A 17,189-nucleotide genomic window follows, 5' to 3' on the forward strand; every position below is an offset into this window, starting at 1 on the left:
TGGTTCTGGCGGATGCACAAGAGGTTGTGAGGAAGCACAGGCTGCTTTAAGGATCACAGGAGCAGGTTCCTTTCAAGTCTTGCGGGGGGGAATTAAAAAGAGACACTCATCCCTCTGTTAATGTATCTCACCCTTATCTCACTTAGAGTAGAAGAGCTAGTTCCCTGTGTAAAGATGGACGACATGACGGCTCCCCAAAAGACACTGGCTTCAAATGCAGCTGGGCAGTGATTGTATCTTAGATATTTTTCTCAACACATTATTATGTTTTAATCATGAAACTTGAAACCTGCTCTTCTTCTGTGTCTTCTGCGATCTGATTCACCCTCCACACTGTTTCTTTTCTCTTAGGACACAGCATCAAGTTGCATCTCAGAACCCAGAGTCACATGTTTATGTCGGCGTCGGGGTTGATTATCACTTCTCATCCCTTTATGTAACCACACGAGGCACGTGAAGGCAAAGACAGTTTACAAGCCGAAGCGAGTGGCCAGAAAACGTTGTCTCAATCAATTTGCCTCCATCACTTCACATGTGGGTTTTTACTTCGGCGCAGATCCGATGACAAATGTTCCGTTTTCCCAATCTGGAGTCGGTGTAAACGCAGCCAAGATAAGCATCAATCCTCTCTCTCTCTCTCTCTGAACTCGCTCACAGGCTCCACGATGCCTCCCACGTTCAGACTCTCCTTCACACGTTCACACACACTCAGTCTCATAAAGTTTGGCTAGGTGTCACCGAAAGGGAACGATGAGTACCGAGGGGAGGAGGAGCTCTTACGTAACACTTCAGTCTCCCTCTCCCTCTCTGTCTGTATACCAGTGTGTGTTCTTGGCCCAATAAGGCCATGGCTCTCCCAGTCATTCCCTGTGTTTATACCACAAAGATAGAAACACACACACAGACGAATACACACACTCACACACACACAGACAAACACATTCCCTGGGGATTGAATTAGGGGAGAGGGGGGCAAGGAGAGCCGGAGAAACGAGGGGAGGGACTGGACTTACATACAGGAATCTTCTTGTTGGGTTTATACGTTTGGGAAATTATTATTATTATTATTACTTCCCACATGTTGGCCACACGGGAAAAAACTCAAAACACAAACCTGCAGAGCGTGTGTCAGTGTCTCGATGGCTATTTGTGTGCAAGTGTGTGAGAAACAGAGAGAGAGTCACTCCTCCCTTTCCTCCCCCTGTGTTCCCTTATGTCTACCACTCCGCCTCCTCCGCCTCCTCCCCCCTCTATATCCTCATTTCCTCTCATTTAAATTCTTTACCAGCGAAATGCCATTTTTACCCACGATTACACATGTACCGGTTGTACTGGTTGGGCAGAATTCCCAGAATAGATAAACAGAGACAAATATTTCTACTGGTTTCCTGATGAACAACATTTCTGTCTTCTGGATTGGATCCACTGATCTAATCTGTCTGCGGCTCTCACCCAGGCCTGTGCAGCCGGTGTCTTACCTGCTCGTGGTACTCGATCCCCATGCTGAGGGTGTTGACGAGGATGGCGATCATGATCCCCCGATTGAAGTATTTACTCTCCACGATCCTCTTCAGTTTCTCCCTGAAGTTCACCCAGGCCCGGACCGCTCCGTTTTTGTACTCCACCACCCCCCGCCGCCTGCTTCGACCTCTGCCACCTCTCAGGTCTCCACTCTGGAGGAAAGACGGACGAGTCACTTAGACTTTTAGTTAAAACAACAATTTATTTATATGGCTGTAGTTAAAAAGAGTAGACATAATAATAACAAAAAGCAGAAATACTTCCGGATAGGTTTCAGTTCTCATCTATATCTTGTGTTTTGAAGATTTTGAAGAAATGTAATGGAATTGTGTATTTTTTCTTAAATTACAGCAAAATATGTTTGATATTTCACAGAGACCTCGACTTTTCTTTGACGACTAAATTCCAATCAATTCATACTTGAGTCCAAATGAACGTTTGGTTGAAATCGTTGAATTTGAAGAAACTACCACTCACCATTCCCGAAATATCGCATTCACAAAAGTGGGACGGATGGACAGATGGAAAACTCGTCATCTTGTCACCATCACCGTCATTAATACCATTTAACCATTTTCACAAGTTTCTCATGGGTGTTAACATGATCATTCGAGCAGTGGGTTCTGACCTGGGGGAAGTCGTGCAGTCCGTCCTCTCCTCTTCCTCCCTCCAGGTCTCCCAGCTCCAGCTCTAAGGTCTCCAGGCTGCGGGCACACAAAGGGCAGCTGAGCAGCTCCAGCAGCAGAGGGCTGGGCACCACGCCCGCCAGCTGGTACAACAGCCTCTGGCGACCTGAGGAAGGGAAACGGGGGGGGAAACGGTCAGATGTCACAGTCGGATCCTTCCAAGCACTCGTGAGCAGGACAAACACGTCCAATTCATATCCAAAAGTACACCCACTTATACCGATTAGCGACAAAATGTAATCCAGTTTCCTGTTTTAATGATGTGGTTGATGTTTGTATCGTATTACACCGACACACAGCATGTGGCTTATGTTTTATATCAAATATGCTGGATTGATGAATGTAAACCAATCGTACAAAACACAAATAATGAGTAAACTGGTAAGCTGCTTTATTTCCTTCAAAAAACGCCCTGGTCCATTTGTTGGTTGGTTTGATTTTCAGGAGGATTATACAAAACCTTCAGGACACAGATTTCCACAAAACTCAGGGTGAGGATGGAACAAGAAAGAAGCCATTAAAATATGAGTTGGATCCAAGAATACTTTTCACTTTCTTCAACCCCTTTCTAAAGGAATAATAAATGGCTTTTGATAAATCAAAGAAAGCTGGCACATCTAGTTTGTATAATTTGATGCAGCTTGAGTGAATTTAAGGGGACTGTTATTATTATTATTCATTCTGAGTGCACCTCTAGTTGCTGCTGTATTGCTACGTGTCCTTAATTTGATTCGACATCCTTTTAGGACAAACAGGTACAACTGCAGATAAAAATGTTATTTCACCATTTTCAGCCTTGGTTGCACGTAGCAACCTCCAACAACAAAACAAGACAAACTGCACGAAGCCAAATCAGGACAACGAGGCCGGATTCACTGCAAAGCACAAGCTCCTGCTTATTAGGCTCATTGCTGTGAGTGCAGACTGATGGAAACACAAATTTAAAACACGTTGCTATTTTAAAGAACACAGCACGATGGATCGAGAAAGAGAAATCTGCAGACAGGAGACATTCAGGTACAGGGATGATGCTGGGATGGTGTTACATGTGTCAGAAGGGATGTCCTAACTCAGCTGAGAGCCAAAAGCAGTTTCTGCAGTGAGAGCTCGCCCACACCACCCGATCCCGGCTGACTCCTCTCCCCCTCTGTTCTCTCACTACATCCTCTTAAAATCAGCGCAGAGGAACTGCAAAGCACAGCGGAAAACCAACAGAGACAGAAAATAGACTTCTGGTAACATCAGCTCTTCAGATGAAGCTTCAAACCGCACAGCAACTTGTTTACAACACTTTCTTATAAAAGAAAATTGTTGTTATTTGTGATTTCTTGAATAAATCTCCAGGTCAGTCTGAGCATTTTGACTCTGGACAGGTTGTTGGCATCCGCACAAATCTTCAAGAGGTTTTTTAAATTCAACTCAACGCCACATTTAGTTTTAATGTTAGATTCGTTGTTATTAGAACTTTGGAACAATGTCCCTGTGGAAAACTTCTAACAAACTTTTACATCTCTTAAAGGCACATTTCCATAGGTTTGCTCTCTGTAGTTTCTGCCCTTGACAACTAACTTGTATACATTATAAACAGTTTGTATTTAATTAACCTTGTTTTTACTCTTTTCACATAGGCAATTTAATTCATATCTAATATCTATTGATCTATTGTTCCTTGTGAAGGACCCTTTAACTGTGTTTCGAAAAGAGCTATGAATAAATCAAATATACAATTTATTATAATATAATTTATATTAGTTTTGCTACAAATTAGATTTGAGAAAGTGCGTTGTTGTTCTTAAAGTTCAAAGCAAAAACAAATAAGATAATTAAAACTGTTCAATCTTCCACACACATTGGAAGCAGAGGTGGAGTTGAGGCAGAATGTGTTGCTCTCTCTCTCTGAGGATTCATATTGACTGCTTCCAGGTCTGAGGTGCATCGACTGTTTCAACACGTTTCTTCTTTCTTGGCGCTCTTCCTCACCTCTGTCTTTTCCGTATTTATCACACTTCACACACCGACTCCTCACTCCAGCAAGGAACTAATTCATGTGCACTTAATTATGTTCAGAGTGTCGGGAGCCAGCTGTGTGTGAATGAGTGTGTTGGCAACAGTCAGATTCCCATGGCTTGCTTAAAGGTCTAGATGTCATATAAATAGAGTGAAATTAACAAAATGCTTGATTGATGGAGGAAACGCAGATCTGTGACTTTGTGATGTCACAAGGACACAGTCTCCGCCCTCAGCCAGAGTTCCAGATCCAGGTCTGTTGTTTTAACTTCATCAACATGCAGTTGTCTTTCTGTCACTCAGATATAAAGTGACAAGACAGAGAAATCTCAATGAAATCTTGACACTTTTATTGGCATCTTACTGACATATATATTGACTCAGGTCAGGAAGCCAATATGTCATTGCACAGTCTTCCCAAGGACAACAGTATTAGAGACCACAGGAGATGAGAAACGTCCATTTCAGACCATGTCACTGTCACTGTCCACATACTTAAATGTATTCTTTATGCTAGCATGGTTGTAAAGCAGTACAACCAGTACAACCGGTACATAAATCTAAACAAAATACCAGCAAAGTGTCTGACCTGGAACCTTTGAGACCAAACAGTCAGTTTCTCCTGTTCACAATAAACACAGATTCATGTCATGTTCTCTGTCCCTTTCTCTCTTCTTCTTCTCCCTCTGCTCTTCCTCTGAATAGATGTGATTTGTTTCTCTCTCTACATCGGCCTCCCTCTGGAATCTGAGTCTTTCATACTTTGTGCGTCTCCTCTCAACTCCATCTGTTTCTTCTTTCCTCTTCCACATTGTTCAAAAATACCAGCGCACACCTGTGATTCTCTTTATTTTACTTTGCACCGGCTGATTTCCCCCAGTTCTCCCCTTCATCCCCCTCTCCGGATTAATAATAACACTTGAGACATGGTTTTCCTTTCAGTCCTCTCTAAGTGCTGCTTGAGACACACACACAGCCACAGGCTACCTCCGGTCAAACTGAGGATGAGGACCGAGGAACCGGCAGAATCGAGAATGAAAAGGTGAGTGTGATAACAAAGATGGAGCCCAGGGGGAAAACATCTCGTACAGAATGTGAAGAGAAATAGAGGTCAGTGAAACCCATGGAGAAAGAGGAGAGAACAAAAGAGCAGAATCAAGATGTTCAGAGAGTTTGAAACGCTTACTGTGTTGTCCCATGAGCTTGTAGAGCTTGTTCAGCGTCTCCGTGTGTTCAGACGCCGGGTGATTGGTCGGGTGCTGCTCCGGGCCCGGCCTGCACTGCTGGGAGTGAGGCGGCGGCGTCTTGCTGCTGTAGCTGCACACAAACGACGGCAGGATGGTGGGATAGTTCATCCCACCATTCAGCCGCCCCAGCAACACCCCCATGCCAGGGCTGACCACTGCTGGGTGGCCACCGCTACCGCTGCTGTTGTTTTCATTTGTACTTCCTCTCCGCACAGGAAGCGACTTCATCTCCAGCTCCTCCCCTCCTCCCCCTCTGTCCGTGTGCTCGGCGGTTCCCACGCTGATGGTGTGCTGCCCACCGTTGCTGAGGCGACAGTGCTGGTGCTGATGGTGCTGCAGGAGGTTATGGATCGGCCTGAGCCACAATGCGCTGTTGGGGCCCGATGCGCCGCGGCCGTGTCCATTACCCCCGCCGTTACTGCCGCCACCGCTTCCATTAGGGTTCACCTTTTTACGCCGTTTACTGGACAGAGGACAAAGAGACATGAACGTGAACAGAGAAGGTATTACTTTCATGTCTGTGTTTTTTACTTCCAGGTTTGTGTTTTTTACTTCCAGGTGTGTGCTGTCTACTTCCAGGTGTGTGTTTTCTACTTCCAGGTGTGTGTTTTTTACTTCCAGGTGTGTGTTGTCTACTTCCAGATGTGTGTTGTCTACTTCCAGGTGTATGTTTTTTCACTTCCAGGTGTGTGTTTTCTACATCCAGATGTGTGTTGTCTACTTCCAGGTGTGTGTTTTTTACTTCCAGGTGTGTGTTGTCTACTTCCAGATGTGTGTTTTCTACTTCCAGGTGTGTGTTTTTTACTTCCAGGTGTGTGTTGTCTACTTCCAGATGTGTGTTGTCTACTTCCAGGTGTATGTTTTTTCACTTCCAGGTTTGTGTTTTCTACTTCCAGATGTGTGTTTTTTACTTCCAGGTGTATGTTGTCTACTTCCAGATGTGTGTTTTCTACTTCCAGGTGTGTGTTTTTTACTTCAAGGTGTGTGTTTTCTACTTCCAGATGTGTGTTGTCTACTTCTGGGTGTATGTTTCTTTACTTCCAGGTGTGTGTTGTTTACTTGCAGGTCTGTTTTTCGTGTATTTACATCTTAATTCTAAAGAAATTGTTCTCAACCATTTTTGAGGCCGTGCATAATAAAATTCGGTTTATTTTTCAGGGGATAGAAAATGTATCAAATTACACCTTAAGTCTTTTTTAAATTGAAGGGCCCTTAGGTTCTGTCGTAAAGCTGGAATGTTATTTAACTGGATATTTCTGTGCATAAAAACAACTTATGAACCACAAACTTCAGCAAAACATAACACAGACTTGTGAAGTGTGGATTTTTCCCAGATGATATAAAGCAGCTGGTCTCTAACCTGTGCCATCCAGAGTATATCCTCTGCAGCCTGCGTGTGAACTTGCGATACAGGTGGCTGATGTAGCGTAGCATCTCCTCGTAGCATGAGCCGGGCTCGCTGTAGCTGGCGAGCGTGGAGTCGTTGGACATGTAGCGTGCGCGCTGCTCCCTCATCAGGGCGTTCTCCCTCTGCTTCGTCTCAGAGAACTGGGTGGCGATGACCACGAGGCACAAGTTGATCATGAAGAAAGAGCCCACCTGGGATCGGAGGTAGAGAAAAAGTGATCAAACTGCAGCGTTGTAGTGATACATGAGCAGATGTGTTAAAAGACATTGTGTTGATAGAGCAACAAGAAATGTTTGCTCAATTTGAAATCATAGAAAATCCAAACCAAGGCTGCTTCTGTCCATTCCAGTTGTTTAAAGTGTACAAGATGTAAACTTTTCTCTAGCTTTTATTTCCAAAATGTGAAACTTAAATGATCCTCTGACGAGATGGCCTCAGCGGTGGGTTCGAAATATCTAATAAATCTGATGAAATGTCTATTTAACATTTCATTACCGTGTGTTATTAAAAGAGTAACAGGAAATTAGACAAGCTCCATCTTCTGAAAGAATAATTCCTCTGACATTGTCATTTGTCTTAATCAGTCTCCTCCACTTTGTATATGAATCACTTTGTTTTTCTATCTTTCAGCCACTCCTCTCTCTCTCTCTCTCTCTCTCTCTCTCTCTCTCTCTCTCTCTCTCTCTCTCTCTCTTGAATGTATAATAAGCACTTTTACATCAATGACAGCCGGGCGAGGAGCTCAGACAGAATCGCAAAACATAGCCTAAGCTGGGATCTTTGAAAACCCACAACAAAGTCAGAAGAGTGAAATTATACACGATAAGACGCCGCCGAGGAGTTCTGCTCCCAGCAAAGTTTACTGGTTAACTTTAAAAAAGGTTATTCCAGGTTCTCTCAAGCAGAACTGACATACAAGTACACAAAAACAACTTTCAGGAGCAAGAAGTGTTTTTAGAAAATAATGCAAACTGAAAACAGCTGTACAAAGAAGAGCTAGATGTAATAACTCTGTATTCCAGGTAGTTCTGAATTCAGAATGGCTTTGCTGTAATAAGCAGCTTTATCTGAGCATTAAAAACAGTGTGATATGTTAAACAAATTAAAACTTTAAACAATAATGATATTGGATGTTCTGAATTAACACTAAATACTAACTGGGCCATAGATTCTGAATCTAAGCAAAAGTTATAATTTTTCATTTAATTCCCTTCTCTTTGAATTCTAGCAACATATCAAAATAAGAAGAGTTAACGAAACAAAAAGAAAAATATACTGAAGGTGGTACTTACAATAATGAGCAGTATAAAATATATAAAATTGTAGAAGGAGTGTGCGTCCATGACATAGTACATGATATCGACCCATCCTTCCAGTGTGATGACCTGGAGGGAGAGACAAAAAGACAAGGAGGGACAAGGAGGGAGATGCTGTATTATAATGTACAGGAGCAGTAGAAAAACATAAAACCACACACACAAAATATTCAAAGTACTCAGCAGTCAGATATAAGACATGTCCTATTCTGTATTAAAAAATGGTGCCCCTCCAGCCTCTGTGTGTGTGTGTGTGTGTGTGTGTGTGTGTGTGTGCGTGCATGCGTGTGTGTTTACTGACGCAGCGCTTTCATGTGGCCACAAAGCTAATGAGCAGCTGAGATGATGAGCGCTGGCTCAGCTGAGCCAATAATACGCTCACACCTCAACATTTACACCTCAGCTAGCGCCACACATCGCAGCGCCAGAGCACACACAACAATGGCACGAGTACAAACACACATGCCAACGGACACATGAATGCATACCTCTACGGATAGAGTCAAACGCACAAACACACACCCACACACAACCTGGGACGACTAATCCCATCTTTTCTAGAAAGCTTCTCTTGCACCAGATACGACGACAAAAGAGCCAAGGATTCTCATTTGTTAGCGAAACCCCACAAACACAATCGCTGTATGTTTTTTTATTCCATGAAAACAAACAGTGCACGAGCAGCCATCAAAACCACCTAATGGTACAGAAATTAAATAAAAAATGTCGAGCCAGATCTGTGGGTGTCAGGGAGTTCTCACACTTCACACCCTCATTCATTGAGTTAATCACAGATTGCAATGAAAGTACAAATCGTCTTTAACACCACAAAATAAAAGACTTTCATTAAAGAGCATTTACTCCGGAGTAAATGTGACTATAAAGTCCCTGTTGCATGTGTTTTAAGGAGTCAATAAAACGCAAGGAAAAGAAGAGATTCTCAGTGGATTTTTTCCATACTGGTTAAGAGATGGAGGCGAGAACCTGAACACATGACTCCCTGACCCCGAGGGCGACCTCTGCTCCTCACCCAACCTGAAGATGAGAGAACCCAGCGTTCAGCCTCGTAATACATGCTAATGTCATGCGTGTGGAACAGAGAACGTGCCCCCATGTGTCACTGGAGAATGACACATGGTTCTTGAATTCTCCTGGACACTAATGAGTGTGTCTCAGGGTCGGTGGTCATTAACTAGACGGATGATGGAAACCTTGCTCTGACCTCCTTTACCTCTCCTCCTATGTTTTTAATCAATGCTTCGCTCTCAGCTTTTTCTCTGTGAACTGGCTGAAAAAACCCAAACTAATTGACGATGATGTAAATGATGTGAATGTCCAGATGGGCCAGAAACATTATTGTTCTCACTTCAGGAATTTTAGCCTGATTTCCCACACGCACACATTTTGGAACTCATCAACTCAAACCCAGGATTGGAGCCAAATCATTTCAGCAGCTATCAATCGCCAGGTTTTTCTTTTTCTGTATTTCTAACAGGCTCTCAACGAATCAGAGACAACTAGCTGTACAGAGCACAGGAGGCGAGAAACAACACACAGCTTTGTGTGCACTTCCCTGTGTCACTCTCCGGGTGTGTTTTCATATTTCTGTGAAGTGTGACCTTACAACAGCTGCACTACTCCCAATAGGTTGTGTAGTGTGAACTGCACAGCGAACCCAGAACTTAGAAAGTGCTGCAGCCTGAACTCGTCTTAAGGAAGAAAATGTTTTAAACAACCAGACGTTAGAACCTGATCTCAAACAACTCTGGCTGCAGCTGGTTTCATTTTTCCACTGACCAATAAAAATAAATCTCACTGTCACTGTATGTTGTTGTGTATTGCCAAACCCGGGTCATGACCCAATTATACCACCGGTTTCACTGTGGCTGGTACTAAACGTGACATCATAACAGCTTGTTGAACTCTGCAGAAGTCGCAGGGAAACCCTGTAGTCACGTAATCTGAGGCCATGGGCTGAAATGTTTTACAGAGCCCTGTGCTGAGATGTATAATTCATGTTCTTTATATTTACAGATGCGGGAGGAATAGAGCGGTAGACTGGGATAACAAGCCTAACACCTCATTAACCATTCAATAACACACTCTCTTTGCTCAATATACATTCACTCTCACTCCCTCTGTATCTCCAGCACTTTGATTTTCCTGTCTCATCTTTTACTCTGTTTCTATCTTTGCTTCCATGAGAAAAAATACTTGAAATGCTAAAATGTTTTTACAGAGGATAAACAATCACATCCTTTTAGGGCCACGTTGAAGAAAAGAGAACTCAAGTTGTAATATCACAAGATTAAAGTCGTATCATTGTCCTGGGTGGAACCCGGGGCAGGTGTCATCAAGCAGTTAACAACAGGCTGTGATTAAGACGTGTACATTTCTACATAATGCGACCAGGGTAGTGCCAGTTTGGAGTCTGACGCCAAGGATGGTTAGCTTTGTTTTCTCTGTTGTCTCCTTGTGTATTTGCTTCGGACTATCTGGTCTTTCCTCCAGCTCCAGCGTCATCACGTCTGCCACGGCGCTGCACAATTCTCCAGCACAAAGCCGGCTCATCTCCCCCAGTCTCTAGGTTTCCTCATTCCTCTGCCAGCCCGGGCTTCGTCCTCGCTCGGCTCTGCCAACTGACATTTCCTTTCCCCCTCAGTCTTTGTCTAGTGGAATCCCTTTTCCCATTCGTCCCCATCCACTCGAGTGTCACAATAAACACTTTCTTGGTCATTGTCAACACAAGTGTGTGTTTTCTTGCATTTGGCTCCACCTGCCACAATGTAACAGCCTGTGAACTAAACCATACAAACTTTATATTCATCTTTGAATTTGGATTTACAATCTAAACAATGGATGCTATTCAAAATGAATGTGTGTTTGTGGGAAAACTAAAGGACGAAAATAATCTAATCTTTACAGCCTCTGTCACTGGGATTAAGTGTCTGCTTGTCTGTGTGTTCAGGGTTCATGGGGTCCGGGGTCTTTTTCAAGTACGGCTCTATGAGAAAGACCTGTTGTGTTGTTTTTGTTACACACAGAGAAAGATCTAACAGCAGGCCCTGGTCAAATCTATTAAAAAAAAAGGTTGGAATTCATATCACAGCAGCTCAGACGGCGTCACCACAAAGACCGACACGGTCTCCAAGGGAGCCGCAATCAGCAGGGGGGGGAATAAGAGAAAAATATGTTTGTGTGGAGAGGAAAAAGCTTTAGGTCACGATACAAGTCCTCTGTGGGCCTGAGTGGAGGACATGTCGGACTTTGACCTTTCAATACATGTGAAGTGGACTATAAATTTCCAGGTTTGACAAGCTTCTATATGACAAAATCAAAGTAAAATCTACAAAGTCCAAAGTTTTAGCTTCCACATCCAAAACTATCACTTTCATCCGGCTCACCTGGAATATGGCTATCCAGGCGTAGCCAATGTTGTCGAAGTTCACAGATCCTTTGTGTGGGTTGAAGTTCCCGGGTCGACACACATTATAATACCGGTTCCAGTTTATGCAATCGTTTGAGCTTTGATGCGGAGCCTCCAGGGAGCATTCCATCTTCTCCTCCATGTAGGGCGGCAGATCATGGCAGCGCAGCATCCCGTTCTCTCGCGGCGCTGAGCAGATGAACGGGCTCTCCTCGCCCTCCTCGGACATGTAGTAGGGATCCAGGGACTTGTTGTACATTCTGAATGGAAAGAGTAGAAAAACACCACTGAAAGACATCACAGCAAATGAAACGTTAGTCATACACTGCTGATTGATCGCTGAGTACTTCATGAGGTTTGAAATGACTAGAAACAAATCTTTCAAACTCAGTCCTTGATTTACTCAAAACGATCTCGACCCTGATGATTCCAGTCATAAAACGTATACATTTCACCTCACAGTTTTAGTTCAAAGTCTATAATAAAGAAACTCCCATCACATTTTATATACACTTTGCGTCACATAAAAAAATACCACCAATATTTCGGATTCCAAGGAAAACTACACATCAGTCAGCCAACGACGCATCCGTCAGTATCCATGGCGACAGCTAATACTTCCTACTTATGGAACAGAGTGGGTGAAAATGTTCCATCATAGTTCACCTGCTTATTTATTCTCCACCTCCCTTTAAAGTGGAGAGCCCTCCACCACAGTGAGTGTTCCCTTCTGCAGAGTGAAGTGTGAGTGGGGAGGCACCAGTTGTTGGTTCATTCCTAAAGTGCTGCCTCATTCCTAAAGTGTCCCCCCCCCCCTGTATCCTCCTGGTCTGTCTCTCTTTCTGTTTTCCTCCTGGATGCTGACTCTCTCCGCCTGCTTTTGCATCTATAGCGTACGAACTGTTGACGTCTCATCCATAAACGCTGACTTGATTGTCTGAAGCCGGCACACTGGCGGCACAGAGAGTAATGTTGTTAATCTCGCGGCCTCTGAAGGATTCTGTCGATGGACGTCGCTGAGAGACATTCAGCAGAAACAGAAGTTATATATCACACTGGAAATATATGCGAGATGCTGGCTATTCAAAATAAAAAATAAAAAGTCCTCGGCTCGGAAATATGAAGCTGCTGTTCTCTTTTCTCTGATCAGCGTTCAGCGACATTAACTCTGGCACAATTTGCACCGTTACATCAAAAGCAGAAAGGTCCAAGGTTTTCTTAATGATGTTTTTCGGTTTAATGAGGTTGTGAACCTTGACGATGTGTTTTTTTTCTTTCCACATCACTAAACTGATGTCTGATGTTCTGTCTCTGTATTAGTAGTTATATACATGTTTATCCATTTATGTGTTTATATTATTGGGGAGATAGTTAATGATTATTGCTAGATTGAATCAAAAGGTTTTTATCATTTATTCATAGTAATAAGAATCATTATTATGATTATAACGAAAGTTTGTTTAATCAAAGTTTTTGAAAAATGTTCAGGATTTACTTTATACAATTTTATGATTAAACCTGACATCATCTGCAGAGAAGAGGAATCTTATTTATTCATCCGAGAGTTTCAGAACTGGTGCACTGTACTGCTCCAATTTACAGGCACTTATATGTCAAGGAACATTATCCTGAGGCTTCATCTACACACTTCACTTTTCTCTCCGACCTCTGAGGTCACTGAGCATTAAACCCCCGAGGGCTCCACTTGGATGAGTTGCAATTTCTGTATTTTAACTTAAGGCACCAGACGACTGTGACTCTCTGTGACAACTCAGCACAGTTGAAAGAGACAAGGGAACATCAGAGAGAGAGAGAGAAAGAGAAGAAACGAAGAGTAGAGGGCAGAGCAAAGAAAGAAAGTTTGAAAAAAAATGTTTGAATGAAGTGAGCTGAGCATGTTGGAAGGTTTCATACGTGCAGGCTGTGGGCCCTGCTGGTCACCACCTGGACAACTGCTAAGCCAAGCAGGGTTGATGGTGGACTAATTTTCTATTTGAGGGCATTTTACAATTGTATGGCAACATCTAGGTGTTCCCCTGATGTAATCTGTGTTTTCCAGTCATTTAAACTCAAAGAAAACTATCTCGACCCGCTATCTTATTCCTCCCACGTCTCAAATGCAAAGAGGATTTCCTAGGGACCATCATTCCAGGCCCGACGGACATGAGGAAGTGTCCTTACGTGTTTACATCCTCTCCCAGGAAGCAGCGGTTGCGCAGAAGCCCCGCCCACAGCTGGACTCCCACGATGCCGAAGATGAAAAAGACAAAGAAGCAGAGGAGGAGGACGTTTCCTAACATGGGCAGAGTGTCCAGCAGCAGCGTCACCAGGATCCGCATACCTTCATAGAGGGAGACACAGAACAAAGATGCAATCAGCGATTATTATTTAGACAAATTCTTCCGTCCCACATGCACAACACATGTGAGAATTTCACATGTTTAATGTATGTGGTCCTTTACCAACCATGTGATCCCTGACAACCTCTATTGATCTCAGGAGCTCAGAACACACATCTTCCCGGCAACAGCCAATATAATTACAAGTGATGACAATACTGAAACTGACAGTTTGACATTATTTCCTCCTCTGGGATTTGAACTCGCAGCTTTCCCGTGGCCACGGTTATCTAACCACGTGCGTTCAGCATCCATCTCCAGTTGTCAGATGTGTTCAGCGTCAGCAGAGTCCGGGATCCCGTCCCCGAGGGCGGCACAGCGTGTTCTGGCCCCGTCCACGTGTGTCACAGGCTGGTAACAATGACCACACCACTCACAGTAAAATCACTCTATGGAAGCAGTGTCAGAGCTAATATGTAGAATTAAATGAACATTAATAATTTCTGATTGAACAACCCGGCACATCAATATGTTGTGATTACATTCACTCAGGGTGTTTCTTCATTTTGTGTTGACATTTATCTTCCAACTGCAGAACCCTCTGTCTGCCTCTGGTTCACATATCTCTAGACACTTGGCTTGTGTATTGTTTAGGGCCCAAAGAAGCTCAGTGCAAAATTTGGCACCATTTGGATTTGCAATATGTTCAATATGAATAAGAAATCAACAATCAGGCGACCGGCGCTGTGTAGCAGCGGTGGCTCGGGCTCATTAACATAACTGACGTTGTCGATCATGATAACAACTTTGAATAAACATGGAAAAGCTCTTTGTGCAGCAGCGGTGGTGGCGGCAGCTTCACGGTTCTGCACACTGAGCCCCACAGCCCGTCTCTACCTGCCACTGACTGTGTTATTGAATATTATTAATAATTTAGAATCAAAAAGAAAACAAGAGAAAAGGCTGAAAGGAACATTTGGACGACGTGGAGGCCTCCTCTTGGTCCTGAGAGTCCTGATGGTTTCACTCTGTGAAGCACGTACCCACTGGGAGAGAATGACTCATCAGTACTTAGTGTGTCTCCATGTGTCCTCATTAGCCACAAAGATTGTGTCGGGGACATTTCTTCCACACGGTGCAAAGCAGGAAATCTCCCGGGATGGACTTTTTTTTTTTGCTTTAGTCTTCACGATTACAAAATAAAGAAGAAAGCTCTTAATCCATCCCTCGTTCATCAATCCACTCATCCTCCTTTAATGAGTCACTGTTCCCAGCTCACACTGCGGATCGTTCCACGCTTCAGCCTGAGAGATGAGACAGCCCAGCAGGTAAGTGTCAATCCATCAAGATGGAGCTCTGATGAGACGCAGACGTGGACTCGAGGTGGAGCAGGAACCAGGAAATCATTGTCAGACACAGGGAGTGTGTTCATAAAGGTAGAGTGATTATCTGATCACCAGTATTTCTCATATGTTCTGTGTGATTTCCAAATGAGATGGTTTAATTATTTGCCTTCTTTATTTCTGCCAACTGGCGATTTCCTGTTTCTCTCAAATTAAAGGATACGCTGCACATTCCTCACATGAAAACATACACATGCAAACCGAGTTAATATCACATACACCAGGTTCAGCAATTCATTGAATTTCCCTGTTAGATACAATGGAGAAGGAGTTTAAGGAAACGGTTTGAAAAAGACCCAAATCACATTTACTCCCAAGGTAATAATTCACACTGTCAAGTTAAGTTTAATTGAACTAATGTGATTGAAAGGCACAGGAGTTGCAGACTCCACGGCAGCAAATGTAGAAAGGTCATTTATACAGAAAGTCCTCCCACTGGAATCAGTGACGATTCAATGATGATGATTTACCTTCGTATTTATAAGATGCATTTTTTTGTCCTGTGACATGATGTAGAACGAAGCAGGGTAATGGACTGAGAGGGTAAGTTGTTATAAAATCATAAAATAGCTTCTCAGATTTGATTTCTGACAAATTAACTCTACAGTTGTATCTCAATTCAGGGGCTTTGTCCTTCAGAGGCTGCATTTGAAGACAAAGCTGCCAAACTAAGCTGTCGACAGCAGACACGTGCGTCCTTTCATCCCAAAGCAACAAAGACTCCAACAGGTGGATCCAACCTTTAAAAGGATTCACTGCCCTACGGTGACAAAGAGATAATGACGGAGGCAGGCGAGGAGTTTTAAGCTTCAGATACTTACGCTTTAAAAACCAAGGGCCAGTAAAAAGGTTGCATTAGAGCGGGAGAGTACAAACGTATGACAACATATGTGGTGGGACAGAAAAGTGTCTGTCAGTTGGCGGACATTCTGCAGAAATCCCCCCCCCCCACCCGCAAGACACAGCCTTCTGAACCTGAAATAAACACCGAGTGCTGCTCGGAGTATCCAGGCTACAGCAGGAAAACACATTCAACATCTGTCTCACAAATATTTCCCATCCACTTAGGCACAAAGACAAACAGACAGGAGAGAGTGATCGCAGGATGGCTTGAGACAAACAGAGATGCTAAGTAGTAGAGGGGGGGGGGGGGGCGATGTAAAATGGCTATTAGACTGGCGATTAGTCTGGCGGCCGTGCAACCTCAAACACTTAATCCCTCATCACTATTTATACGAAGAACAGAAAGCAGAAGAAGAGGAAGAGGGAGGAAACAATGGAGGAGGTGAGCCAGAAGCTGTTTGTGTACTTGTGAGTATTGTGGAGTGTGAGAGCTTCGGGGTGTGTTTGTGCTCGTCTGTATCTACGCTGACCTCGAGTTCCCAGCCCCAGGAAACACCTTCCGTTGTCATCGTCATTGCAATTCTTTCCCTCCTCTTCCCCCCCCACCCCTCTGCCTCCCTGTGTCACAGCCTTCAGGGAGCAGCTGAAAACTTGTTACAGTAATTTTTTAAGTTGTTCTTCACCTTGTACATGGGCTGCAACAACTGTTTTACGAACATTTAAATCCTTAAATTATGTTGACATCAGACGGAATCTGTCAGTTTACAACAACACGCTGCAGCCATACAGCGGTGAGAGGTTTACAGAGTTGTAAAATGACTATATCACTACTGGCAGAGTCTGAAAACCAGCTTGGCCGCTTGCCTAATGTATGCTGGCTAATAATCCTGCACGTTGTTATGACACCATTGTCTGGCGACCCTCTTTAGCTGTAGATTCATGGCCACTTCTGTCACGGAGCTTTTAGTAAAATGACAAACTATGTGCAAGTT

General features: G+C 43.6%; 1 protein-coding gene across 1 annotated transcript in view; it reads right to left on the reverse strand.

Annotated features, from left to right (window-relative positions):
• cacna1ha (calcium channel, voltage-dependent, T type, alpha 1H subunit a) overlaps positions 1–17,189 on the reverse strand; it is a 90,951-nt gene that overhangs the window by 26,690 nt on the left and 47,072 nt on the right. The window contains exons 5-11 of the mRNA XM_061089776.1: positions 13,794–13,953; positions 11,590–11,872; positions 8,162–8,254; positions 6,822–7,060; positions 5,401–5,924; positions 2,150–2,313; positions 1,479–1,673 (exon numbers count right to left, since the gene is read on the reverse strand). Of these exons, the coding sequence (XP_060945759.1) occupies positions 1,479–1,673; positions 2,150–2,313; positions 5,401–5,924; positions 6,822–7,060; positions 8,162–8,254; positions 11,590–11,872; positions 13,794–13,953 (1,658 nt within the window). The remainder of the gene's footprint in view (positions 1–1,478; positions 1,674–2,149; positions 2,314–5,400; positions 5,925–6,821; positions 7,061–8,161; positions 8,255–11,589; positions 11,873–13,793; positions 13,954–17,189) is intronic.

This window comes from Limanda limanda, chromosome 17 (genome assembly GCF_963576545.1).
Source record: "Limanda limanda chromosome 17, fLimLim1.1, whole genome shotgun sequence".
NCBI classification, from domain to species: Eukaryota; Metazoa; Chordata; class Actinopteri; order Pleuronectiformes; family Pleuronectidae; genus Limanda; species Limanda limanda.